This window comes from Cottoperca gobio, chromosome 21 (assembly GCF_900634415.1).
Source record: "Cottoperca gobio chromosome 21, fCotGob3.1, whole genome shotgun sequence".
NCBI lineage: Eukaryota > Metazoa > Chordata > Actinopteri > Perciformes > Bovichtidae > Cottoperca > Cottoperca gobio.
Genome location: NC_041375.1, coordinates 11,385,906 through 11,413,498, shown reverse-complemented (window position 1 = coordinate 11,413,498; position 27,593 = coordinate 11,385,906). Strand labels below are relative to the sequence as shown.

The following is a 27,593-nucleotide window of genomic DNA, read 5'->3' as shown; positions in this document are numbered from 1 at the left end:
CGGGTGTCGGCGTGAACGTCGCTGAGCGGCGAATGGACATTAAAAGGGAATGTAATGTTCTTCTTCCAATGCCTGCTTTCTTCTGTCATATAATATCTGCAACGGAAGCCGGGTAAGTTAATATTTAGCAGGTGGTACATTTTTTGAGAGACAGATAGGCTGTCATGCAGTTTCTGAATCCATGGAACGAAATTGGGAAATAGTTTCTCGCTTTGTGTGATATGTGCACAAAGCACATATTTTAATTGGCATGATATAAATATGCAGTTGTCATCTTAATTGGCTTTTAAATATTTCACTCATCAGTCTGCACATTTGTAAACCTAACTATATTAATGCATGTAATAAGATAAAGTCAAGGCTGGGTGAGACTTTAGTACATCAATGCATCTGTATCTTTCTAGAATTGTGTTGTGTCCAATGCAATCACTGTTTTTTTTTTTTAATTACTGTGCATGATAATCAGAAGGGGAGATTGTTATTATGTAAGATAAAAAAAACACACAAATACATCTGGTATAGTAGTATAGAGTGATTAATATGTCCAGGATCTATACCAAACCTGGCTCACCGAGAGGGAGTAATAATGAGATTCCTCTTCTTCTTGATCTGAAAGAAAAGGCTCTATGGTGGCTGCATGTGTCTTTGTGAATGCCCAGTATGTCCACAAACAGTATCTTCTCTAAATTAACTTCTCATATCTGGTTTACACTTTATGAAAGTTAAGCAAACATAAATACCTCTGGAATTCACCTGGAAGCTGTTTTAGTGCAATGCAATGATTGTTTGACTAGCAGCAGGTCCACAACCCATGGAAGATCAGACACACAACATTATATGAAGTGTAATCAAGAAGGATGGTGGATATGATATGAGAAAGGGAGAGCATTGCATGTGACGTGTGTGTGTGTGTGTGTGTGTGTGTGTGTGTGTGTGTGTGTGTGTGTGTGTGTGTGTGTGTGGGTGTATGTGTGGGTTTGTGTGTGTGTGTGTGTGCTTGCAGTTTGTGCAGGATACAGTCGTATTTGATTAGTGTGGTGAAGAGGGAATCTCAGGGACGAGTGATTTGCAGGCTTTTCCATGTTCATTCCCAGGACAGTTAATGGAAATGGTGGGTCTGTGACGGGATACAAACTCTGATCCTTTGCATGGAAGTGAGTTACACGCCCATCCACCACCCCAACCCTTTCTACCTCACTACATAAATGAAACCTCATTTCCTGCATTGGATGCCAATGCATGCCAAAACTGCAAAGTTATGCAAATGTATCCACAATAAAGCCAGCAATTGTAGTGTTGTTGTAGTGAAGGACATATTATTGAGGACATTGTATTGAAGAAGGTCCTTGCTCTGGGTTCTTTTTTTTGGCAGAGGAGACACATTTACCTATGGTACTTAATTACAGTGGCGGAGTTCTGTTGGAAATAAAAGTAATGGACAGTGATAGAGGATAGCAGAGTCAAACCAAGGACACATTGTGGCTGCTGACGATATGATGCCAGAAGCATTCAGTGTAGCTCATCCTGTATCCCTGCCAAGTGGGCTTTTATATGGGGGTCCAACAATCCCACATTCCCTCTCATACTGACGATGATACATGATACTTGACTTTTGACTGATTCCAAGTACTGATCTAATACCAGCTGACTTTCTTTTCTCCATTTGGTGAATTTACTGGATCATTCTTTTACATTTCATTTGAGACTGTAGCTACAAACAACTTCTTAACTCTGGTGGAGATATCAGTATTGGTGATAATAACAATCCATCATTTATACTCAAGACACCCGTAGAGACAAGAGTAGAGGACATACATGAACCGTAACTATTATGATAAATCTACCTTGTTTCACTCTTTGTATTTCTTCCTTGTCTATGCTTGCTACTGCAAGCACCTTATTTCCCTCAGAGGATCAGCTGGCAGCTTAAGGTTTGGTGTCTGCGAATTGCAATGAAAAGTATTAGTGGCCATTTTATAGAGGGGTTTTTGCAAGATAACATCTTATGTAACTTAACTGCACTACCTTTACAGCTTTACAAGTAATAATAGGCTTTATCTACATATTCCTTAATATGCATTACAAGGAAAAAAAACATTGCAATTAAAAAAAAGCTATAAAAATAGAGCTAAACCCAAAGAGAAGCAATCATGAAATACGAGGAGGATAAAAAACAGTTTAGCAATAGCAGTTGAAGATAGAGAAGCAAGGATGTCAAGCATTCACTAAAGCTCTCCACTCCACTAATTCTCCCAGAGTGCATTACGTTTGTCCAGGTGAGAAAAGATTAAAGCACCCTTACAACTTTATTTAAATCTGCATACAACATTATAAGTGAGAGATAGCTCAAACATTGTGAGTTTGAGAGATCCTGAGAGGTGATTTTAGCGAGCATGATCTTTACCAATATGAGGGACAAGAGAGCAACAAAGAAACTGTGCCTGCACTGAATCTCCTGTTAACTGGGTGTTGTGGCATTGTGCTATGACTGTTTCGCAAACTTAGACTAGTGATTTACAACCCGTGACAGCCAACTGGCAAACAAAATTCTGCAGTTGAGCCAATTTGAAGGTGTAGAGGACATGGTTGCTTATGTTTAAAATGATGTTGAACAAGTGTTTCCCCTCTGTTGGTTAGGTGCACTTGGGTATATTTATTTAGTTTATAACCTGGTGGATCTAAGTGGTAAACTGAAAGTGTATTGATCTGAAATAAAAGGGTTATAATAGCTGTTGTTTATACGGCTGGTATATGGACATCCCACATAGCTCCATATTTTTAATTAGGCCCACTCGTTCTGTTTTTATACAGCTGGTTTTGCTCTTAGCTATTTGCACTTCCAAAAATATCAAAGAATGCAACCAACCTCAAAGTAGAGGGCCTGGGCCTGTTCTTCGGCTGCATGGGAGTGGTTGTTTGCTGGTGTATACTCTTAAATGTGAGTTTGTCCTTTCCTGTGACAGAGCTGTCTTTACCTCATAATGTAATTTCATTAGGATAAAGCCAGTTTGTTTGGCTGAAATGCTCTTCCCTGTTACTATGTAAATGAGATTGATTAGACAAGTAGATTTCTTGTCTAAATGCTTGTGGAGCTTATAGGTAAGCTCTCGGCGTCTTTCTGTTTTCCCCTGGCTACTAACAAAGCCCTGACAGATCTATCTGATGTACACCTTCAGCTATCACTGACATGTCACAGAGGCGAGAGCCTCAATCCAAATCTGTCTGGATACATCGAAGATACAATGAAAGAAGGCCTTTTTCTGCTCCCGCTCTCTTTCTCTCTCTCTCTCTCTCTCTCTCTCTCTCTCTCTCTCTCTCTCTCTCTCTCTCTCTCTCTCTCTCTCTCTCTCTTCTTAATGTGTCTGCTAGCACTGCCTATTGTGAAAGTAACTGCATACTGCTTCTCTGCTACCTTTAAAATCCCGTAGCCTTCAGGAATCAATGTTTAATTAATTGTTACCAATCCATGACAGATGAAAATTCAAATTAGTCGTCAGCTGCCAGAAGTATGCAAATGCTAGACAGCTCTCACTGTTGTTTCATAGATATTTTAAGACATTTAGGGATGTTCGAAACCAAGAAGGCATAGAACAAACATACCGGCACTACCGTAGGGATTTATTCTTTGTGTGTCTGCGTTTGTGAGGCAGCACGTACGGCAACATAATGAGACAGATGGTGGGAGAACCTATTTGCCTGCTGTTGCAGATATTAATTCTGGGATTATACATGACTTTGTATAGGTGAACTGCTGCCTGGCTTTGGCAAACCCGTAGACGCTACATTTAAAAGAGTACCCCCTGTCTGAGAGATGCTCTCTCCCCATGGCCTCTTACAGGAAATTGACTCCTAATGGAACTCGTGTAAAAGCCTAAAGTCCCACTAGTGGCGCCTAGAGGCTGCAATGTGCATTCAATTTCACAAGACAAGAGTTCTGGCTGGAAGGAACAACAGACTGTAGTTACATTTTCTTTTGGTTTACAGCTTTACCTGTCGTGAGGCCAAATATACCAAGTTTGTGTTGAGGGTGGAATAGAGAGAAGACTATTTGGTTAATAATATCCATCCATTCATTCTATACCTGCTTATCCTGTTGACGGGTTCTGATAGACTCACAGCAAGTAAATCAATTCCCCCCTTGTCATGCTCTACAACCTGGGAACTACTATCATCACCAGAACTAAAGGTGTAACTATTAGCTCCTCCTTAACTCGTACAGTCAAACATTTCCAGTCAACAGGTCCAAATATTGTTTGTTTAGAAGACAACATCATTTTGTGTGTGCCTTCCAAAGACTTGGTGAGGTTTCGGTACTTAAACAACTTAAATAGCTTCAAGGAAACATTGTGTTTTGGGTTAAAATGACTAATTTAAGGAACTTTTTTATGACAAAAAAATGTGTTGAATATCCGTTGGAAACAGGAATCAAACTGCTGTGTCTAGGGTTGCAAAGGGTCGGAAAATGTATGGACACATACACACACAAACAAAAGCAATATTAGGTCGTGGTTTTTTACGTGAGAGGACAAAGTCAATAGGAGAGCCACTTTTACCGCAAAATATGAAAAGCACGTCTGCTTATTAATCTGTCATCCCACCCAGAACATACAATATGCAATGCAGCCAACCAATGCATTCAATAAAAGCAGGATTATCTTAATACTGGGATGATGTTGTCAAACTCTGCAAACAATATTTCTGGTGAAGCTAAAAAAACAGTGTTTCACAATGTTTGAGTCTGAGAAGGTTTTTATGCCCGAGCCAAAATCCATGCAATCTCAAAAGATGCCTCAGATAATCGTTCAGATGTATTAGTTGATCTGTGTACGAGCCTTTGTTGTCCAGAAACAGAAGAAAGCTGCTCTATTTTTTTTACTAATTTCTCTTCCAGGTGCGTAAAGTTCGTTGAATTTTGGATGCGTCGTTTAGGAATGCCGCTCCAGATGACTTCTCTTGAAACCAGAGCGGGTTTGTTTGCATATTAAGCACAAAGGGTTCGACTCGTGGAGGACAAATACAAATTCCTCTGTCCACTTTTCTTAAAATGTCCTTTGCTCGTCTTGTATGGCTCGTATCTTTCTTTTTTTTAACGGGAGCAGCTGTTGTCTGTCCACAAACCACATCTCCAACATCTTCCTCTCGATTTGTAGTGGTTTGTTGCTCCAAAGACAAATCTTAATTTTCCTCGTTTGTCACGCTTTGTTTCTGTCCAACTGGTGTGTAATTATTTTTTAATAAGAAGTTGATCCATTTTACGTCTGTAGAAACACGCGAACTAGCATGAAATGTTTTGAAACGAGTCGACCGGAGTCAAGCTAACGCGAGTATGAAGTGCCAGGTTGGTCGTAGTATCCTCCAATTTAAATGTTCAAATTTAGGGATATAAATATTTTTTTAGCAAATGTCCATATTCATAAGCATGCTTATGTTAACATATTTTTAATGACCTTAAGTTTATTTATTTCTATATCTACCTGTCCAAGAACACATTCACCATGTAGTGCTGATAGACCGCCACAACTGGCAACTCCGCAGTGAGTCAGTGTTCCCGCTGAGCAGGTTTAAATATCTTGTTTCTAGTCTATATTTGCATCTTTTATCAATTATTATTATCAATTATTTGTATTATTTGTAGGCTAATAGAGCAGACAATTTCAGTGTTTTAATGGGTTATATGTAATAGCCCTGCTTGTTTTTATGAAATATCTGTATTGACTCCATAATCATATCTATCACCCCTTTATTTAGCCCACTGCCATGCGAGCCGCGCAATGAGTAACACTGGCATGTTTTAGTTAAAATTATAACCTTACAAAGATTCTTTTTGTAGAGTAAGTTTGAACTTTTTTCTTTATTGACACTGTTTTCTGATTGCCTTGCACCTATGTATAATTGCTGTCCTTCAACTTGGTTAAACGTATGCATATGTAATTGAATTGTAATCCTGTATTCCATTACATTTATGGATAATTGGACAGCATCCCATAAAATAGGAATCGATCCTCCTGCACAGTGCATTTTCCCACATGTTCTGCCAACACGACTGGTGGACCCTTATTTTTCACCTCCTTCGCTCCTGTCATAATAATAATAAAAGTATATTAACAGGATGTTTCTAAAGATAAGGCTATATCTTTTCATTATTATTAACAAACCCTGTCTCCTTAATTAAAACCACTAATCTGTGTATCCAAAGTCTTTTACAGCTCACGTCTCAGTGCCACGGCAGACCATTGATTTCCAATGTAACACCCCATAATTAACAAATAGTCCAAGCTGCTAGCGAGGATAAACACGGAGTTTATGTCTTCCATATTTACATCCTGCAAGTGCTTTCCCATCTGTCAAGTTCTGAGATATTTATTAAAAATAGATCACTTCCAGAAACAAGCAACAAGGACAACGTGGCTTTTTTTTTAAAGACAGACAGACTGAACAACCATCAATCACCATCTTTAAAGCTCAGTTGCAATTTGCCAGAGTAGAATTAGCAGCAGGGCAATGCACATCATTCACTCTGCTTACATACAGCATATGCTTTTATGTGAAATAGCTATTAAAATACACACAACGGACTCATCTCAGAGCGTCTGCCATTATCACAAACTCGACATCTTTAAAAGCTGATGGTTGAAATACCACATCTTTGCTTTCATTATTATCCACAAACATGTTTTTACTTATGTTCCCCTCACGGATATTAACCTGATGTTTAAAAGAGATGAAAAGGTAGATTTTGCTTTCTTTGTGTAACTTGTATTACTTATATGTTTGTGCTGATTTTTGATCAGGCAGTGCCCAAACCACAAAAGCAAACACTTATTTTCTCAATATATGGGACAAGCCAAAGATCAAAGCTAATATGTTAGGTTATTGCTTAGTGAATTTGGGATCCAGACAGCACTCACGCACATTGTAGCAAATCCAGCCTTGAATGGTAGACAAGGGATGCACACTGGCTCTCTGCAGTTTGGGTTAAGAACAACTTCTAATTATTAATTTCCTCTGTTTGTAGGTCCAGCTCAGTTTCAGCTGGGGACTGGCACACAAGTTATGTGTCAATTCACCAGTTGCTCATTGACCATCCAGGTTAAAAGCATTCTGATTGCTTGGTATACAAGCAGTACTTGATCTCATGTTGCAAAAGCGATGAGACTAGTTTTAGTGCCTCAACTGAGTGACACGTGTAAGAGTTTGTCAAAAATCTGCATTTGATTGTGCTGCACATGTCAATTGCTCATCCTACGAGGGTTTTTAGTGACCTCAACGACTCATTCCAGTTGCTTTCAGAACTCTGTGTGTGGGAGGGTTGTAGATGCAGGCACGCATATGTGTGTAACTGTGTGTGTAACTGTGTGTTTACATGTTTGTAATAACTATGACTTTTCTTACAATGTGCACCACATCACAAGCACAATGCGCTTGTCTGTTCTGTGTTCTGGGAGGATGGGTGTTTGTGAGATAAACAACTCCTCTCACACATGCTGTCTTTCCCTAAAATGTTCAGGAACATTTCCTACATGAGCGCATGTGCATGAGCAGGGATTGATCTTCAGGGAAATCTGTAGCACCAATTTTCCACCTCAAGACTTCGTAACATTTCAGGGAAAATGCCTGACTGTGTTGTTCATGACAGCGCTAACATTGCACGGACAAGCACATAAAGGATTAAGAACAGACGAGTAAAGAGTAAAGGGTCTGCCTGACGGAATGAGTTTTTTACGTGGAGCGAGAGAACCACAACAACAACACGACGTATTTAAATCAGCAACGTACTTGTTAATATAAGAACATTGGCTCTTCAGTCGCATAAATAAACGTAGGTGATGGTTTGCTTGTAAACAGAAACAAGACTTGAAAATCGAATGACACTCGTTTAATTTTTAACTGATTTTCATGAAATTTGTTGTGAACATGAGCAATTAAACATGATACTATGACGACGCACAGCGACGGCTCATAGCAGCGGCCAAGCAAACACAAGCATCCGTCCTTGCCCCATCTTCTTCTGTTGCCGGTTGGAATCAATAAGTATTGCATTACCGCCAGCTTGACTGTCCCTTGTCCCATCTATTCCTGCATTGTCATGGTATATATTTACTGCAGGAACTACAGTATGTGTGAAAGTGGCTTTAAAATACATAGATACACGTTTGATTCCTCCATTTAGGGATGCTGTTGAGTTCCACAAATAGTTGTTTTGTTTTTTGTATACAGTATATATGTATATATGATTTAAACTCTGTTTGTTTGGAATGTATAACACTACTCTAAGTCAAACATCAACAGAAAATTCAAGGCACTTCTGCCACTACTTGTACAAGAATTCGATGAACCAAAAATGGTTTGGTTTGAGTTAAATTAATAAACTAGATTAGATAACATTAGATATGGGAACATGTTAATGAGCATTTCCATATGGGTTGGGTGTTAAGGACCACGGAATAAAAAAAACATAGGATCCAAAATACACGACTCCACAAAGTGTCTGACGTGCCAACAAAAGATCTTTTTATCAAAGTTTACCCATTAACAATAACCATACACTTGACTAGATTTACAAGACAAACTGGCACAAGACAAGGGGAGACAGGACTATTTATACATGAGGTAAGGGGACACAGGTGACAACAATCAGGGGCAGGGCAGACATCACAGAAGCGGGAAAACACACAAAGGCAGGAAGTTAAGTGACCTGGAACGAGAGGGAAAGGTGAGTTTCAAAACAAAACAGGAAGTGAACACAAGACATGACACAAGGGAGGTGAACTCTACAAAATAAAACAGGAACACAAATCCAGAGTCATGACATTGGGTTGGTCAAGGTTGGGTTTACAAGAAGCATCCAATAACTGACTTCCTCTTTATTCACAATTAAACTAATATAATATCTTCGCCAAAATTATTTTTTAGAATCTATAATTGGGGTAAATGATAACTTAGTGAGTGTAGAATTGTGAAATAATGAAAACAAAACATACACAATCCATTACTTATCAATTATCTGAAAACACATTTCAGCTTTTAGCAAGGTAAAAAAACATTACGTTTTCCCTCGTACATTAGGAACTAGCCTGTCCATTTGGAGATGGCTGTTTGCAGAAACTTCTTTCCCTTCTGAGATCATTGTTAACCATTTTTTGTGGATTTCTTTGCAGTCTAAGTTATGACACAGGCTGTTACTTGGTATAGTGACCCCACTGCAGGTCCCTACCAATGCAGAACACAATTCAAGTCACAAATACCTTAATTGGTGTTTTTACAGAATTGCACAACTGGAAGGAGTTGCTTGCTCATAAACATATTAACATATTATTTAGCATCATGTTTCTCATCTGTGCTTACCTCTTGTTACCAGACCTGTGTCTTGCACTGCAGTAATGTAATTATACCCGCTTGGAATCAACAACATCTTCTATTCTCTCTTAATGTTATCAATCAATTTAATTACTACTTCTTTTAAACCTAATTTAACTTCAGACAATTATCAAGTAAAACTTTCTAAAAGAGAACTGACATTAACATATGATATGCTCAAAGAGAGTGGTAAATCTGAATTTGAAGAGGAAGATAAAAACAAAGTAATGAATCATGTTGTTTAAATCTACAAGCCCCTGATATTCACAGTGACATTTCATCCAAGCCTCAAGGATTAGAAGTCTTCAGAATCCAATCACTAATTTATAAAGAGTAACTTTGAAATCCACCGCTCCAAGGTGAGAGACTACAAGGAAAACACATGTATATGATCTGACTGACTATAGAACATATTTCCTGTCTTAAATGTATCCCCCCCATCCCCTTCTAAAAACAAATACAGTAATGTGTAGCTATTCCTAACTTAACATTTAAAAAATATACCAAAAACATATATGTTTATGTGTAATGTAATGTAGTGCCTGACCAAAGCCTTTCATGTATGTTAAGAATGTTTCCAAAGTATATTAACAGCTGCCACTTGTAAGTTTAGCAAAGGCTAATAGAACTGCTGTTTTGAAAGCCCTTACTCTCAACACTTGATAACATAATTCAATTGGCAATTTGTAATGTATTCAACCCCTGCAGCTATGTTGAAGTCATTCTCAAGCATATTTAAATGATAAAGCCGCGTGCTGCTGCACTCAAAGCCTTTTCTCTCACCTTGCAGGTATTAATCACTCAGCTGTTTCCAACAGTGAAGAGCATGAAGTTTGAGTCAGCAGCGTATCAGAAGAAAAATCAGTAATGTCATTTACATTTTCACAAAGATTTATAATGTCTTTCTGTCAACATGTTACTAATACATGCTATAGGCGAAAATCCCTGCACATCAAGTTCTCCTTGTTCTGTCACACAAAGATTCACCTTGGACGATGGTATGCAGTGTGTGCCAAGAAACGGCTTATTTTATCACCCTGTTTCTACTTGTTCGCTCGTTTAACCTTGATCCGCACCAAACAATTTGCACGGAGATTTACTGTATATATGAGTCCATTTCCAAGCAAACTCTAATGCAGCAATAGTGAACAGTTCACCATCAATATCATTACACGGTAATGCTGTTGATGCATTCAAGAACAACCTGATTCATGAGACATCACATTTCACTGTTGGATAACAACCTTTTTAATTTCAAGAAACATCTCAATTCATATTCTCATAGTGTTGATGTTTGTTGATGTCGCTATCAGACAGAACAATATTGCATTAGTAGGATAAAAAAGGAAGTGTTTTATTCACATATTACGTAAGGCATTTTTAAATAAAGCAATACTGTTTAATGTGTGCATATAAACAATTGTAACAATTATTTTATAATTCTCAAACAGGATTGAGTTAACGTACATCCACAATGTGTTCCTCTGACTGAGTGAACGGTACAAACTCACTGTTTGATGTCTTTCTCTATGTTTGAGAGACAGTATGAGGTTGATACTAACATATTGATTATTGCACAAGCGTAAAGCTGCATTAATGAGTATTTGCTTTATTAACTTTGAATCAAGCAGTTTCTGAAACTACAGAGAATTATCACTCACCTCTGCATCTATTTGGAGCTTTATAATAATATATACATATATATACACACTACAAACACTACACATACAAATATTTAATTTTTTACAGCTGAGCTGACATGCTGTCTCTCTCAGACACATTTCATTGTACGGTTGGCGCTGTGTTAATCTGCATATGACAAATAAAACAGGACTGTACAGACAGCAGGTAATAAACTGAAGTTAGGGACAGTCTAAGAAGTGCATGCATGCTAATGTCTAAGGGAGCATTTCAGATTGTTGTTAATATCTTTCAGAATTCTTTATAAATTGATGTTAAAAATCAAATGTATTTTAATCTGGGCCCCCTCCTTTAACATATGTACAACCAGTTTTTAAAAAATATATTTCAGTGCAGTTCTTCCTTCTGTTCTATTTTCACTATGGATTTCCACACAGACCATTAACACTTACATAACTTAACGTTACATGATTAAAATATTACATTATTTGGTTAGCAGCTAAACTTATAGATACTGTATATGTAAAATTACGACATAAGCCACGTTCTTCAAAATAAAGACGTGAATACTGATATTTTGTGTGACATAACTAGATAGCGATACAGATAGTCGCTTTCAAATTTGGTTTGACAAATACCTGAATGGTAAAACACGGGACTTTCGCACCAGAGATGATTTGCATCTTCCGTCCGACCTGTTGTTAGGTTTCAGTCATAAAACATATGGATAAAGACAGAAAAACTTTATGGTTTGGGGTAGATGTTGAGAAAGTCAGTTCCACTTCCAGTTGGCAATAACTTATTATTGGACCAAAATGACTTAGAGTCATCTAACCCATTGCTAAGCATCAGAATCAGAAATCCTTTATTAGTCCCACAAAAGGGAAATTGACCTTGTTACATCAAAAGAACATATGAAGTAAATACATAATAATACACACAATAATTAAATAGAATAAAAATAATCTAAGTGCAAAGTGGTTGATAAAAAATGATAAAAGGTAAATATTGCACATGACAGTGATAATTGCACACAGTGTTGGAATAGTGTGTTCTTGGTGTGGTGGTGTACCAGGGGCCGTGGTGATTGTACAGTATGACCGCTGCAGGGAGAAAGGACCTACGGTATCTCTCTGTGACACACCGCGGGTGAAGCAGCCTGTTGCTGAAGGAGCTGCACAGTGCGGACAAAGTATCCTGGAGGGGGAGGGGGGGACATGTTGTCCAATAGAGATGACAGCTTGGCCGTCATTCTCCTATCTCCTATCTCCCACCACCTTCTTAACCAGTCTGTTTAACCAGTCTGTTCAGTCTCTTCCTGTCAGCAGCCGAGATGCTGCTGCCCCAGCAGACCACTCCATAAAAGATAGCAGATGCCACCACAGAGTCAAAGAAGGTCTTAAGGAGTGTCCCATGCACTTTAAAAGATCCCAGTCTGCTCAGCAGATAAAGCTGCTCTGTCCCTTCTTGAACAGAGCAGCAGAGTTATCTGACCAGTCCAGTTTATTGTTCAGGTGAACACCCAGGTACCCACGTACTGTGGACGGTTGGTGAGGTAGTCCAGAATCCAGCTGGTGAGGTGATGGTCCTCGCCTAAGAGCTTCAGCTTGTCCCCCAGCAGCCTGGGTTGAATGGTGTTGAAGGCGCTGGAGAAATCAAAGAACATGATTCTCACAGTGCCCCCAGCCTTCTCCAGGTGAGAGAGGGATCTCTGCATCAGGTAGATGGCAGTATGCTTTCGTATATAAAAGTGAATATTATAGGGAGAACAAAAACCACAGTGAATATTAAAAAAATTAAATTTGCGGGCGCCACTTACAAAAATAAAACAATACAGCATTGTAAGAGCACTGGGTTGTTTGCAGCTGTGATCTGATATACCTGTACACTGCCTGCCCAGCACTGAACAACAGACAGAAAAGGTTAGCAGCTAGCTGGTGAGCATGTTTGAGCATATCTTTTTCTTAAGAGATGGTAGACCAAAACAGAAGTAAAAGAAAGATGATTACCACTCTTGAGTATTCAGGTAGCCAGATGAATGATAAGGTGATAATGTGTTGAAGCATATTTTGCCAACACATTCACTGAAACAACTTCATTAGCTGGTGATATGTGGCTGCTGTGCATCTGGCAGCTTGTGTTGATGTTTGTCAGTGTTAAGGGGCCATGCAATTTAGAGAAGCAAACTAATTTGCTTATTCAATATTTTTGGCTGCTGATTTTTTGGCCCTGTTTCTTTAGGGGTTTTCTAATTGTGCTTCTCTTCCAGGGAGGTTACCATTGCAATTCATTATGGCCACTTGGACATGATTTTTGACCATAATAGCTGTAACATTTTGGTATCAGGCCATTAATGATATCAAACTACACACCCCATATGCTAAATATTCAAATACATATTAAAAATACCAAACTTTAAAGCTAATTTAGTGAGAGATAATAACCTCTGCTCTTCACTGGCAGCTACTGCAGGTTGCAGATTCCTTTGAAGTAAAATTGAAGTAAATAGCACAGATGTGTCAGACTCCAGTTTTAGCTTTTTGACTACATTTCTATCTCCAAATCATATCCACAATAAGTTAGTAATAATATGACAAAATTATAACATTAATCCCAGTGAAATGTTTTATCTCCTGTCGTGCAGACCTGATTTACCATATTTAATATCTGATTTGTTTCCTTCTTTTGTGAAAATGATGTACAGTAAATACTGTGTTGTTTGTGTAAAGACTCATATCCTATACTGGTGAAGTGTAAGTCTTTGGAGAGATGATCTTATTTGCATTATGTGATAAGCCTATGCATATTGTACAGACCTCTTCTGTGTTCGCCCCAAGCTATTTATTGTATTTATGTATATAGTTTTGTATTGTATTGCAAATAGATTTATGCTCCATCTCAGAGCAGCTCACAGTAAGTGATGACAAATATCTTTCAATAATGGAAGAACTGTTAAAACACAAATTATGAAAACCTACGTGGGCCACAAATAAATAAATAACACATCATACTGTTCCATGCGATATGAATAAGCAGAGGAAATAATTTATAAATGTGCCAGTATATTATACAATCGTTTTATAAATAATTAGAATTCCAACTGTTAAGCTATACAAAAAGCAACTTTTATTTTGAAAGTATTTTTCTTTTTATTCATTATGACAGTTTTTCCCATTGAGAGTTACTTTAATAGTCATAATCACAACAACTACCAGCTAGGGCATGTGCACAAGGACAATGAGGACGTATCCAAGTTTGATAAAAAATTAGCAACAGGCTACGCACAAAAGAGTTGGGTGACTTGATGTTACTGTCGGTGAACTCCCTGTCGGCTATTGTGCATTCACAATACAAACATTGAAACGACTGCTTCCTTATTCTATTGAATGGACTGAAATGAATAAAATCCAAGCATCTTTACAAACCTGTCTACAGACAATCAAAATGTCTTTTTTGTCTTGTGAGATTTAGATGAAATATCTCGATTGAAAATAAGCCCAATAGGTCTCCATTCACCTCCGTATAGCTGGATGTCAGAAGAAGTCTATTAACGAGAAAGCGCTGACACACACAGCTGGTCCCCACGGCAACTTTGAGGTCGTATAGAGATGATTGGTGAGACTGTGCAGTTGTGTTGTCAGGATGTTCAGTGATAGTCATTTTTCATGCAACTTTGTGTTTCCAGTGCCTCCCTCAAATCTCACCATCTACCATCTACTATTATGGTTTGTGTAGAAACTCAGAAAGTATTAACTGACTAATATTATGTGTTTGGATGCATACATGTGTGTGTGTGGGATTGTTTTGCTGTACCTTGATTTAAAGACCCTTCTGTATTGCTGTCTGCCAGAACGTCAATTGTTTTCATTACTATAGGGGCTTTGATCAAGGTGCACAGTGGATAGGTGATGGTGGGGTTTAACGCAGCACTTTCAATTAAAGAGAGCAGATCAAACATACCACCAGTAATCCTAACGTCAAAGTGACTGAATCACCTGAAAAGGGAACGCTTTCATGGGGTCTAAAAGAAACTGTTGACTACAGACACCGGTAACAATTACCCATTAGTTTTAAACTCAGTACAGACTGCTTTTGGGCACATATGGCTATAGTCGCACTAAACCTGTACATGTGGATCCAAATATGTGTACTGGTTTTAGAGTCTCTCTAATTAACTGCTCACTAGATAAAAGCTTGATGCATTTCCTTTTATATTATGAAGAATGCATTCAGAGTTACATGCTACAGTTTGTGTGCTTGCCAGTCAAATCACCAAAAATGTGAGCTGTGTTGGGAAAAGTTCATTTGTAAATGTAAAACTATAAAGTTGTAATGAGAATACAGTAGTCATTACTCACGAAGGGAATCCATCCCATTAGTTAGCATGACAGCGTGATACAAGCCATTTTCACTGCTCCCTGTGTTACTGGTGCATAACTTGGCAAAAAACTAATCTCAGCCTGTGATTGAGGCATTTTCATCATCATCATCATCATCATCATCATCATCATCATCATCATCATCATCATCATCATCATCATCATCATCATCATCATCATCTGTTACAAGACGAGGCTCAATTTTGCCATCACGTTTGGCGTCTGCATGCTTCAGATTGTTTTGTCAAGTCTGTTTGCCGTGGACAGGTGATTCTGACCTGTACATTTGCTTTGTACCTCCCTTCATTCCAGACTTCCACATGGTCTAACAGCAGCAGAGCACTGAGACAATATTATAGTTTCTGTTCATGATCTGTATTATCATACATCACCAACTTCTTCCCAGAATCATTATGTATCAGTCATTCATCGTGTAGGTATTTCTTATGGCATAATATATGAATGTTTATATATATCAGCATTTGCCCAAAAGCACTATACTACTATACTGCATTCATGTCCGAGCTTGATAATCCAAATTCACAAAGGATCGACGTACACAATCCCTTGTTTCAGCCAACACAAACATCACTGAAAGTCCCTGAAATGAAAAATATATTTTGCGTATTGTTCCTACATTTGTTGTTTCACTGTGCAGAATAATTAATGTGCAGACTTTGACACTAGAAGCCTGTTTTCACATTCATCTGCTGAAGGGGGAAAGTTTCTCACCTCAATATGTGTGTAAGATATGTATGCGTTTGGCCAATCATGGTCCAATATGTAACTAGAAGCCTCCAGTGCACATACATTGATAATGGTGATAACTTTAAGAATCTTTAAAGTTGAATGCAGAATATTTATACACAGCACACCACAAAACGCAAAAGATTTGGTGAGAATTATCATTTTATTTAATGAACTGATGTGTCTTTAAATCATGTCATTCAACACTAGGGCTGCAACTAATGTTGTTTGGTCTTTAAAATGTCAAAATAGTAAAATAGGGAAAAATGTCCATCCTACTTTCTTAAAGTCTGAGGGGATGTCTTTAAATGGCTTGTTTTGTTAGTCCCAAAAATATTTGGTTTAATATGATATAAAACAGAGAAAAGCAGATTTTTCAGTCATTTTGCATGAAAAATTACTCAAATTACTGAAATTATACTGAAATACTGAAATCAATTGTCAAAATATTCGACGATTATTTTCCTGTCGATCGACTAACTGTTGCAGCTCTGTTCAACACTGGATGTCATTGAAAGCAACGTTCACATCCAAATGTGTGCATTATACTCATCAGTCTATTAAAGCTGGTTAACACAACAAACGCAACACTGACAGCAGTAAAATAATCAGGTGATAAAATGATCACCTGCAGCTGTATATACTGTACCCAACATAACAAGTTAAGCATATGGAATGAAAAGAATACACCATTTCTGCTCCATTTGTATCAGGTGAGCGCTTAAATCTTTCATACTTATTTACCTACTTAAGCCCTTTTCTCCTGGGGGGTGCATAAGCCATCAAGAGCACTTGAACCAGTTCCATTGAATTCAGCCCTCGGGGTGGTGGACCCTCACCAGCTAATACTTCTATCTGCATGAAGCAGGTAGAGCGGGCTGACGCCGACATGGTGTGCATCGGCTTTTGCAGTGTAACCCCAGCTGTGACACGCATGAAGTGATCCAGGCAAGCTTGAAATGAGGACAGAGGTCCATGATTGAGAATAGACTGCTGCAAAGTGGACAGCAGTTTAGTTTTGTGAATTGCAGGACATTCACTATGAGTCACAAGACATTTGACACACATTAGCAATTACCACATACAGTAAGTATATACATTGTCTTTCAGTGAAATTTAGTGGTCATAATGATAATGTTTGAATATCAAGGGAACGTTTAATACTAGTAATCAGCCCTTTACTGAGCCCTCTACGTATTCATATCATCCCATTCAATTACCGTTCCATAAAGACGGTTTGTTATGTTACTTTATCATGATCATCTTTTAATGTAGGCTGCCTTTCTGCATTAGAATGGTTCATATTTATCCTCACTTACATACGACATTTCTTTCCACTTTTAATTATAAGAGACCGGCAAATTAATGAGAGTTGCTGTGCCGTCTTATGCTGCAGTTATTCATCTATTTTGCATCTTTCCTAAACTGTCAGTCAGCTTTTTCACAACTCTCTCCTCTTACAAGAACAGTGAAGCTGCATCCATCACATGGAGTACAATCTTTGACAAACAAACAGTTTGGCTCAGGCAAGACATCAAGCTGCCAAATGTTGTTGTGAAGGAGGAGAGAGAGAGAGAGAGAGAGAGAGAGAGAGAGAGAGAGAGAGAGAGAGAGGGAGGGAGAGATAGAATGTCAGAGGGATGACATTATTATCGGTGACTGAGAACCTTTTGAAATTAGAGGAAAGTTGCTGTTGTACATGCAGTATATATACATGTCTGTGTGTGTGTTTACCGTATGTCTAAGGGTGCTTTATGTGATTGAGATGTGAGAGTGAGAGACACTGGTTGTCTTTCTCTCTGAATGTTGAGGGGTTATTTTTACCATGTGACTGCTTTGGCAGCCTCCTCGTTATCTGCAAAACCTGAATCTGCAGAAGCATCATTATACAATATGTCTGTTGCTTGATATTACAGTCACATAACAACTAACTCAAATGTATGGATTATGAAAGTGCAGACAGGTATTTGAGTGCTGAATAAGTCTGCTAATATTGCAGATCACAGAGCCTATTAAAAGTGATCACCCTATCCATAATGAGTAGATCATTAATGGAGAAGATATTGTACAGCAACACCATAAAAAGCAAACTTGAAAGTTACTCTATCATTTTAAACAATGTGGCCATCAGTCAGTGAATGATGCTGTTTTTTTCTGTTTGCTGAATTCATGCTAGGGCAAATGGTTTTGTTCTGATTAAAGCAGAACGGAGAATCACTCTGGCTCACTGGAGCTTATCTTCAGATGGCCTTGGAACAGAAAGCCTGTGTTTTAGAACATTTTGAGACAAAGACAGTGTCAGGCTGACAATGTTAGCGCATACTGTCAATCACCTCATATACATACATTCATGTTCAGGCACAAACGCCCCACTATGCCCACACTTTATATCAAAATATTTGTTGTCCACTGTTACGTCCCCAAGGTGTAGCTAGGGGAAGAGGGGGAAAATAACACAACAACCAAGGATTTAACGAGTCAGAGTAGGAGTAGCAGTGCATAATGGTTTATTTCACAAATAAACTGGTTCCAATGAACTCTCAAAAGTAGGGGTGAGGAAGGGACCAAATGGTTGAGCCAAACAAAATAAATAAATATAACAAAACAAGGCCTGGCTACTACTGTCCTTGCAACAAAACACAAACAAAAGCCTTTACTAACTGATCGAACAATACGTGGTGTAAAACACATACAGAGGTGGCAACAACCTGCTAAACTAGTGTTTCTAACAAAGAAGTCTCTACGTGGATGAAAATGTACAGGGTCCCCCAACTTACCTAAATCCACAACCTCACACAGACACACACACACACACACACACACACACACACACACACACACACACACACACACACACACACACACACACACACACACACACATTACTACAAACAGAACTGTATATAATTTGCTTGGTCTGGGGACGTCAGCAGTAGTCCCCAGACTGGTCCTCCTTTATTGAGGGCCCTTCCTCCTGATAGGCCAGCCAATCAGGTAGTCACCACCTAATTAGCTTACAGGTGAGAGAAGAGGGGGAGAAGAGAAAAACACAGCAAGACCAACACACAACCTGCCTGGCACGTAACAGATATTGTACTGCAACACCATAAAAAGCAAACTTGAAAGTTACTCTATCATTTTAAACAATGTGGCCATCAGTCAGTGAATGATGCTGCTTTTTTCTGTTTGCTGAATTCATGCTAGGGCAAATGGTTTTGTTCTGATTAAAGCAGAACGGAGAATCACTCTGGCTCACTGGAGCTTATCTTCAGATGGCCTTGGAACAGAAAGCCTGTGTTTTAGAACATTTGAGACAAAGACAGTGTCAGGCTGACACTGTTAGCGCATACTGTCAATCACCTCATATACACACATTCATGTTCAGGCACAAACACCCGACTATGCCCACACTTTATATCAAAATATTTGTTGTCCACAAACAAAGAATGAACTATTTTCAGATGCGCAGGTGAGAGAATACATCAGTGTAGTGACATGCAGCACAACAGATGTGCAGCAGAAATGATCATCCATCTATCTGAGCAAAGCAATCTGCATATCAAGTACTGTTCCTCCAAATCCATTCAAGGGTAAATGAGAAGGAGTGAATAATTGCATCATAACATAGAGGAAGACAATTGTATTGCCTTTAAAGACTGGAAGGTGTAGAGAAGCAAATAGTCTTCATTGGTCCACAGCAAAGCAATTTGTTCTGGAAAAGCTGTGAAACTATTTGTATTTTGAAATTATTTTTGCAGCCGAAAGCATCATGACTCTTCTCAGCCAAGACCTTTAATAAAGTGTTTGGGAAATCTTTAATTTAGGATGTAATTTTCTTGCACCAACCTTGAAAATCAATTTGAAAACCTTTGCCAGAGCTGCTGTTTCCAATACTAGCTCGGGGACTGTTGTTACGCCCCGGCTCGGCAAGGGAAACGGAGTAACATATGACCAGATGTTGATGGTAAAATAAGATATATTTATTACATATGGTGGACAATTTGACAAACAATTGCTTTTAACGACACCACAAAGAACAAAAGGAGGGCTCTTAACACAAGAGCAAATAAAGCATCAAAGCCAAACTAACAAAATAAACTCTGGGTGAAAACTTGATAACCAAAGAACACAAAAGAGCGCCGGGGCACCCTAACGTGCCTAACAGAAAACGCTGCAAACTTCAATAATTAACGCCAAAGGTAAACCTAGTTCCAACACCTAGGATACAGAACACAGAATTTCAACCGACAATATACGATATACGCTGGAACCGACATAACTGAACCCAAAAGCAGAGACCGGCAGAATACAATATAGTTCAGTTTACTCAGTAATCCAGGCAGGGTCAAATACCGGTAAATCAGTCCAAAAGGCAAACAAATCAGGTAAGGGGCAGGCAGAAGAATCGGAGTCCAGAAACAGGCAGGCAGGGTCAAAACGGGCAGGTTAGGAAAATTAAACAGGTAAACTAGACGATTGCTGGAGAGCTTGACAGGAAAAAGGCTTGACTTTGGATACATGGAATGTGGGGTGAACCCTCATGGAAGGCGGTAGACGAAGACGGACAGCAGAAGGATTGATGACCCTCGAGACGGGGAATGGACCTACAAAATGTGGAGCTAACTTCTTGGATTCTACTCTGAGGGGTATATCCTTTGTAGATAACCAGACCCGTTGCCCCGGCATGTACAGGGGGGCAGGAATGCGACGTCGGTTGGCGGATCGTTGGTAACATTCTGAAGAGCGCAGGAGTGTGAGGCGAGCCTGTCTCCATGTGCGTCGACACCGACCTACGAACGCCTGCACAGAGGGAACGCTGGCCTCACGTTCCTGCTCTAGGAAGAGTGGTGGCTGGTAACCCCGAGAGCACTGGAAGGGTGAAAAACCAGTGGCAGAGCTGGAAAGGGTGTTGTGGTCATACTCGATCCACAAGAGTTGCTTAGACCAGGAGGAGGGGTTGCGGGAAGCGAGGCAGCGTAGAGCTGTCTCCATCTCTTGGTTCATTCTTTCTGCCTGACCATTGGATTGGGGGTGAAAACCGGATGACAGACTGACAGTGGCCCCCAGCAGCCTTGCAAAACTCAGACCAAAAGCGAGAGATGAATTGTGGACCACGGTCAGAGACCACATCACAGGGCAGACCATGAAGTCGGAACACCTGTTGGAGCATAATCTCCGCTGTTTCTTTGGCAGTAGGCAATTTGGTAAGTGGAATGAATTGAGCAGACTTGGAAAATCGATCAACGACAGTGAGTATGACTGTGTTACCGTCAGAGAGTGATAGGCCAGTAACAAAATCCAACGAGATGTGGGACCATTGACGAGCTGGAACAGGCAAGGGATGGAGAAGACCAGAGGGGGCCTAGTGACAAATCCTCTGGTGTCCGCCTCCATGGAAGACCACCAGAAGCCAGAAGCGTTGACGAAGCAGCGCTAGGGTGCGTCTCACCCCAGGGTGACGAACCAGGCGAGACGAATGACCCCACTGGAGGACCTGAGCACGGAGACTGCTAGGAACAAACAAATTGTCATCTGGACAAGCACTGGGAGCAGGATGTTCAGCGTGGGAACGCTTTACCTTGTCCTCCACGTCCCAAGTTACTGCACCAATGACACATGCAGAAGGAAGGATACCTTCTGGACTGGATGGAAAACTCTCCATCTGGAATTGACGGGAAAGGGTGTCGGGTTTCACATTCTTTGAACCCGGTCTGTAGGAAAGTGAAAAGTCAAAATGGTTAAAGAAGAGAGCCCACCTTGCTTGATGAGAGTTCAGCCACAAATGGCTGCTCTGTTCCCTCCAACCAGTGTCTCCACTCCTCCAGTGCCAGTTTTACTGCCAACAACTCCCTATTCCCAGTATCATAATTCCTCTCTGCCGGAGACAGCTTCCGGGAGAAGAAGGCACAAGGATGAATCTTCTGATCCTCATCCGATCGCTGAGAAAGAATTGCCCCCACACCGGTGTCCGAAGCATCCACCTCCACGATAAACTAGCGAGTGGGATCTGGGAATATGAGAATGGGAGCTGAAGTGAAACGTAACTTCAATTTACTTCAATTTACAGAAGGCCTCCTCTGCCACAGGGGACCATCGGAAGAACACTTTCTGGGAGGTGAGGGCAGTGAGGGGAGCTGCCACCGAGCTGTAATCACGGATGAACCTCTGGTAGAAGTTGGCAAAACCCAGGAAACGTTGAAGCTCCTTTCGTGTGGAAGGAGACAGCCAGTCAGTGACAGCCTTAGTCTTGGTCGGGTCCATCTGGATGTTATCTGTGTTGACGATGAATCCCAGGAATGATACTTCTGAGGTGTGGAATTCACACTTCTCAGCCTTCACAAACAGACGGTACTCCAAAAGCCTCTGGAGAACTAGGCGTACATGAATCACATGCTCCTGCTTAGATTTGGAGAAAATCAGAATGTCATCCACAAAGACACATACGTTGAGCAGATCCCGAAGAACATCATTGACTAATCCCTGGAAGACTGCAGGAGCATTGGTGAGACCAAATGGCATGACTAGATATTCATAATGTCCACTAGGAGTATTGAAGGCCGTCTTCCATTCGTCCCACTCCCTGATTCTCACCAAATGGTAAGCGTTGCGGAGGTCGAGCTTGGAGAACATAGTAGCACCTTGTAACAGTTCAAAAGCAGAGGAAACTAACGGGAGAGGGTACCAGTTCTTGATGGTGATGTTATTGAATCCTCTGTAGTCGATGCACGGACGCAGAAGTACCTGGACGCGGGTCAATAGCGCAGTCATATATTATAAAAGCAATGCAATGGTTATTTAATAATCTAAAGAGTTCTTTGTGTCGGTATAAACTGTTTTCTTTTTATACAATAACCATCACACTAGCAAAGAGCCCCTGGGTGACTCAGGGATTGCCAGCGCCCACACCTTGAATGAAGTAGTGAAACAATATGCCTCTGCACTACTGCTACACGTTTATACTGTAGAAGGTGTTCAATATTGTAACGTGATGAGGATGATATGCCACAGTTACATCCAGATTTTGCGTCTGATTCGACCTTGAACCTTTTAGAAAAGTATAAAATGATATCGTACTAGTAGGGGTTAGCTATGGTGCAACAAATAATGTTTGACTCTATAGAACTTTGTTGTCAGGAAGGGGGCTTTGAAAGTTTTCATGGTAGATTGTATTAGCTGGAACCTTGCCACCTGTTGGGGTTAAGTGAACTGAAATCTCTTATCTCATTCAGTTGTCATGTACCCTTGCCACCCTGCTCGCCCACCCACCTACCCCCCCGGACCTACTCTGGGAATCCAAGAGTCTCAGCAGAGACCTGACAGTCAGAGTTTGGCTCTCTCTGCTCCAACGCCACATAAAGTAAAAGTACTGTACTACTTGTTGTTTCTATAGCAACAGTTCCCACTCATGTCTTTAGGATACTGTGCAATGCAGAAAGTGAAGAAGAGCTGCAATGACAATCATACCTGAGCTCTTGATTTAATTGCAGTGGTAAACTAATGCGGACCAATATTTATATTCTTAATATACAAAGAGTGATATTTGTTAATTGAATCAGCCGACACAGAATACTTCTGTCTGATGTTTTAAGACTTTAAATCTAAGCATGTCCATGCCATAAATCCCAATAAAGCTATCCACTAAATTTGAATCTTATTCATTTTGAAAAGCCTCTGAAACAGCATTTAGTCTGAGATGTTATAATAACAAGAACTGACCCCGATTGGAAGAGCAGAAGTCAGATTGGTGATATTGGTGGTTCATGTGAATGAAGTTTAAATTGCATTCAAACAGACTTGCATGAGCTTCTAAAAACCTATTCACTGCAACTGCTGTGTAGGTGTACTCGTCCTTGACTGCATCTTTATTCTGTTGCTTCTAAGTAAGTTCTAAGTACATGTTATTTCTTCTGTCTCTCTGTCTCTCTCTTTCACTCTGACTCTCTCTTTCTCTCTGTCTCTCTCTCTCTCTCTCTCTCTCTCTCTCTCTTCTCTCTGTCTCTCTCTCTCTCTCTCTCTCTGTCTCTCTCTCTCTCTCTCTCTGTTTCTCTGTCTTCTCTCTCTCTTCACTCTGTCTCTCTCTTCTCTCTGTCTCTCTCTCTCTCTCTCTCTCTCTCTCTCTCTCTCTCTCTCTCTCTCTCTCTCTCTTTCTCTCTGTCTCTCTCTCTCTCTCTCTCTCTCTCTCTGTTTCTCTGTCTTTCTCTCTCTCTTTCACTCTGTCTCTCTCTGTCGCTCTCTCTCTTTCTTACACACACACACACACACACACACACACACACACACACACACACACACACACACACACACACACACACACACACACACACTTTATCTCCTTTGTTCTCTCTCTCTCCCAGATGTTAAGGTGATGTGATGACAGAGCTAGCAGTTGGGACAGATCCAAGCAGACTGTCTGCTGCACACTGAACCTACTGGATGCAACACATTAGAGCCTACAGACAGGTAGGCACAGTTTGTGAAGTCCATTGGCTTTATAAGCACATGTCGAATGAAAACTTTATTTTTTATCCACTTTGACATGTTTTATGTACGTGTAGAACACAAAATTATTGTCTATTAATGTTCAAAATCAATAAGATTCAAATTTAGTGGATAGCTTTTTTGAATTTATGGCATGTACATACATATGTACTAACATTTAAAGTCTTAAAATATCAGACAGAATTCAATGTATTCTGTGTCGGCTGCTTCAATCAAAAAATATCACTATTTTTATATTAAGAATATATATATTGGTCTGCAATTAGTTTACCACTACAATTAAATCAAGATTGTCGTTGCAGCTCTTCTTAACTTTTTGTTGTCTCATAAATAACAACAATATACACCGCAGTTTAAAAATAAATAGTGTTCGTCTTCTGAAAAGGAATGTTTTTGAAAATACATTTTCCCTAAGCTCAATTCATATCTAATGCACAACTCTCTTTCCCTTCTGCTTGCAGAATGGATTTCCCTAATTACACTGAAGGGGTGTTTGCCACAAGCAGCAGTGGTAATGATTCCCTGGAGACCACTAAAGTTCCTCCCACTAAGATCCTGCTTACGCTGACTCTGTCTGTACTGGCTATCCTGACTACATTCTTCAACTGCCTGGTGATCACAGCTATCGCAGTCACGCGCAAGTTGCACCACCCAGCCAACTACCTCATCTGCTCATTAGCAGTGACCGACCTGCTGGTGGCTGTGCTGGTCATGCCCTTCAGTATTATGTACATCCAGAAAGAGACCTGGGGAATGGGCCAGGTGGTGTGTACCATCTGGTTAAGTGTGGATATCACTTGTTGCACATGCTCCATCCTGCACCTTGCTGCAATCGCCATCGACCGTTACAGGGCCATTACAGATGCAGTGGAGTACTCTCGTAAACGCACGGGGGCCCGGGCTGGGGCAATGGTGGCTGTGGTGTGGCTCCTGTCCATCCTCATATCACTTCCTCCTCTAATATGGCGGCACTACAGCGGGGATGCAGAGCAGGTAGACCAGTGCATCATGATGCACCATCACATGGCCTTCACCTTGTACTCCACCCTTGGAGCATTTTACATCCCCCTGCTACTCATCCTCATCCTATACTACAAAATCTACCGGGCCGCTCAGACCCTATATATGCGCAGGGAGGCCAGCCGGGCCAGCCGACACTCATGTATGACCAATGGGAGCATGATCCCGTCGTCCTACCCTGCTGGAGATGGCAACGATGATGGGGGACCTCGAAGTCCGGAGCCCAATAGCCCACCAGAAAAGTCTTTCTCTGAACCCTCAACTGAGGAGCCTCCACGTGAGCGGGTGCGTAAAACGGTGAGGGCTTTCCAGGGCAAGTCGCGCCGGAAGGAATCACGTAGCGAGTCACGTAGTGAATCACGTCGGAGCCAGTTATACCAAGGACCACGGATCTCAGGCTCACGGGAGCGCAAAGCGGCATCAATGTTGGGGTTGATAATAGGGGCCTTCGTCATCTGTTGGTTGCCATTTTTTGTCAAGGAGGTGATCGTCAACACCTGCAGCTCTTGCAGTACTTCGATGGAGATGGCTGACTTTCTGACATGGTTGGGCTACCTTAACTCGTTAATCAACCCTCTTATCTACACCATCTTTAATGAAGACTTCAAAAAAGCTTTCCAAAGACTCGTTAGGTGCAGTCATTACCTCTGATGGTTACAATTACACATCAGTAACATGTAACCGGGTGACGAAAACCTAAAGGCTGGAAGAGTACTGACTGAATACTGACTCACTATGCCAGAGAGACAATAAGGATTGACACCCATTTCCAGACGCTCCACCAGGCGCTCCAACAGCCTAAATGGCACCAGCTCAGCAATGAGCTTTGCAGCAAAGTTCCATATTGAAATCCAAGTCCTGCTATTAATAGAACTGCTTTCATTGATCTTAATTGGTGTATTTGAAAGGACACTGAGGTGTTAGTTTTTAGGAAATGGGTCATCGCTGACCTTTTTGAGGTCTTGGTTTCTGATCATAAGTGATCAGCCCATTAAAGGGCCTTTAAATAGCTGACCATTACTGCTTTTCCATCTAATGACCTCCCTTCTATCGAGTCCCTGCTGCTGGCTAACATGTGTAAAATACCACAGCATACCAAGTTGTGAATTTCTGTGGCCATGGCGTTAGAGGGGGTAACTTTTATCCGAGTGACTGTTGCAGTCGATGTTAACAGAAAGTGTTGTTGAATGTGATATGTATTCAGAAAAACACGGCAAATGATACTGGCTTAGTTCATTTGGCGATCCAAAAGTGGGAAGTTATTGCCTGTCTTTCATAAATATCAAAATGCTGTACTTAACATACCATGTTTTAAATTTTCAGGATAAAGAGATAAGAATGCCCTCATTGTGAATAAAATGTTTTATGATTGTAGACCAAATGATACCATTAATAACACTTTCTGAATTATACAACAAAAAAATGACTCGGGGACCAATATAAGGATTTAGCTCGTTTAAACTTTCACTACAAAAGGTTCACTTTTGGAGAGGGTTCAAGGTATTGGTGACACTGCCTCTTTAATTTATGTTTTTCACAGCCTTTTATGTTCCTTTAAGTTATTTCTTGGGGTAGTTATTTATGTATCTATTCTGGAGCCATTAAGCACCACATCAACCCTCATCTCACTCCCACGCCATAGCCAGCATTATAGGTCAATACATGTGAGAACCAACGCTGCAGAAATCCTCATTACGTTAATCCCACTAGAATACTTGGAATAAAACTACAATTACTTTACTGTCTACAAGAGGGCATGCAATATGTTGATAGAAATATAGTGGATGAGTCATGTGTGAGGGTGTACTGTATGCCAGAAAGATAATACAAAGTGTGTCATACTGTACATGGCCATACATCTCTGACAGTATGACCGGTATTTGTATACTGTTTCTTTCTTTGTCTCTCACTGTCTCAATAATCGATAATAAATAGCCCACATATGAATGA

At 40.2% G+C, this 27,593-nt stretch overlaps 1 protein-coding gene across 2 annotated transcripts; it reads left to right on the top strand.

Annotated features, from left to right (window-relative positions):
- Positions 1–27,593, top strand: htr1fa (5-hydroxytryptamine (serotonin) receptor 1Fa). Of its 2 annotated transcripts, XM_029459814.1 has the most exons (3): positions 1–112; positions 24,479–24,584; positions 25,085–27,593. In XM_029459814.1, the coding sequence occupies exon 3, from the start codon at positions 25,086–25,088 to the stop codon at positions 26,292–26,294; it is 1,209 nt and encodes a 402-aa protein (XP_029315674.1). In that variant the 5' UTR covers positions 1–112; positions 24,479–24,584; position 25,085; the 3' UTR covers positions 26,295–27,593. The 2 variants fall into 2 exon arrangements, with proteins under 2 accessions (XP_029315674.1, XP_029315675.1); XM_029459815.1 differs by lacking the exon at positions 1–112 and having other exon boundaries at positions 24,466–24,584.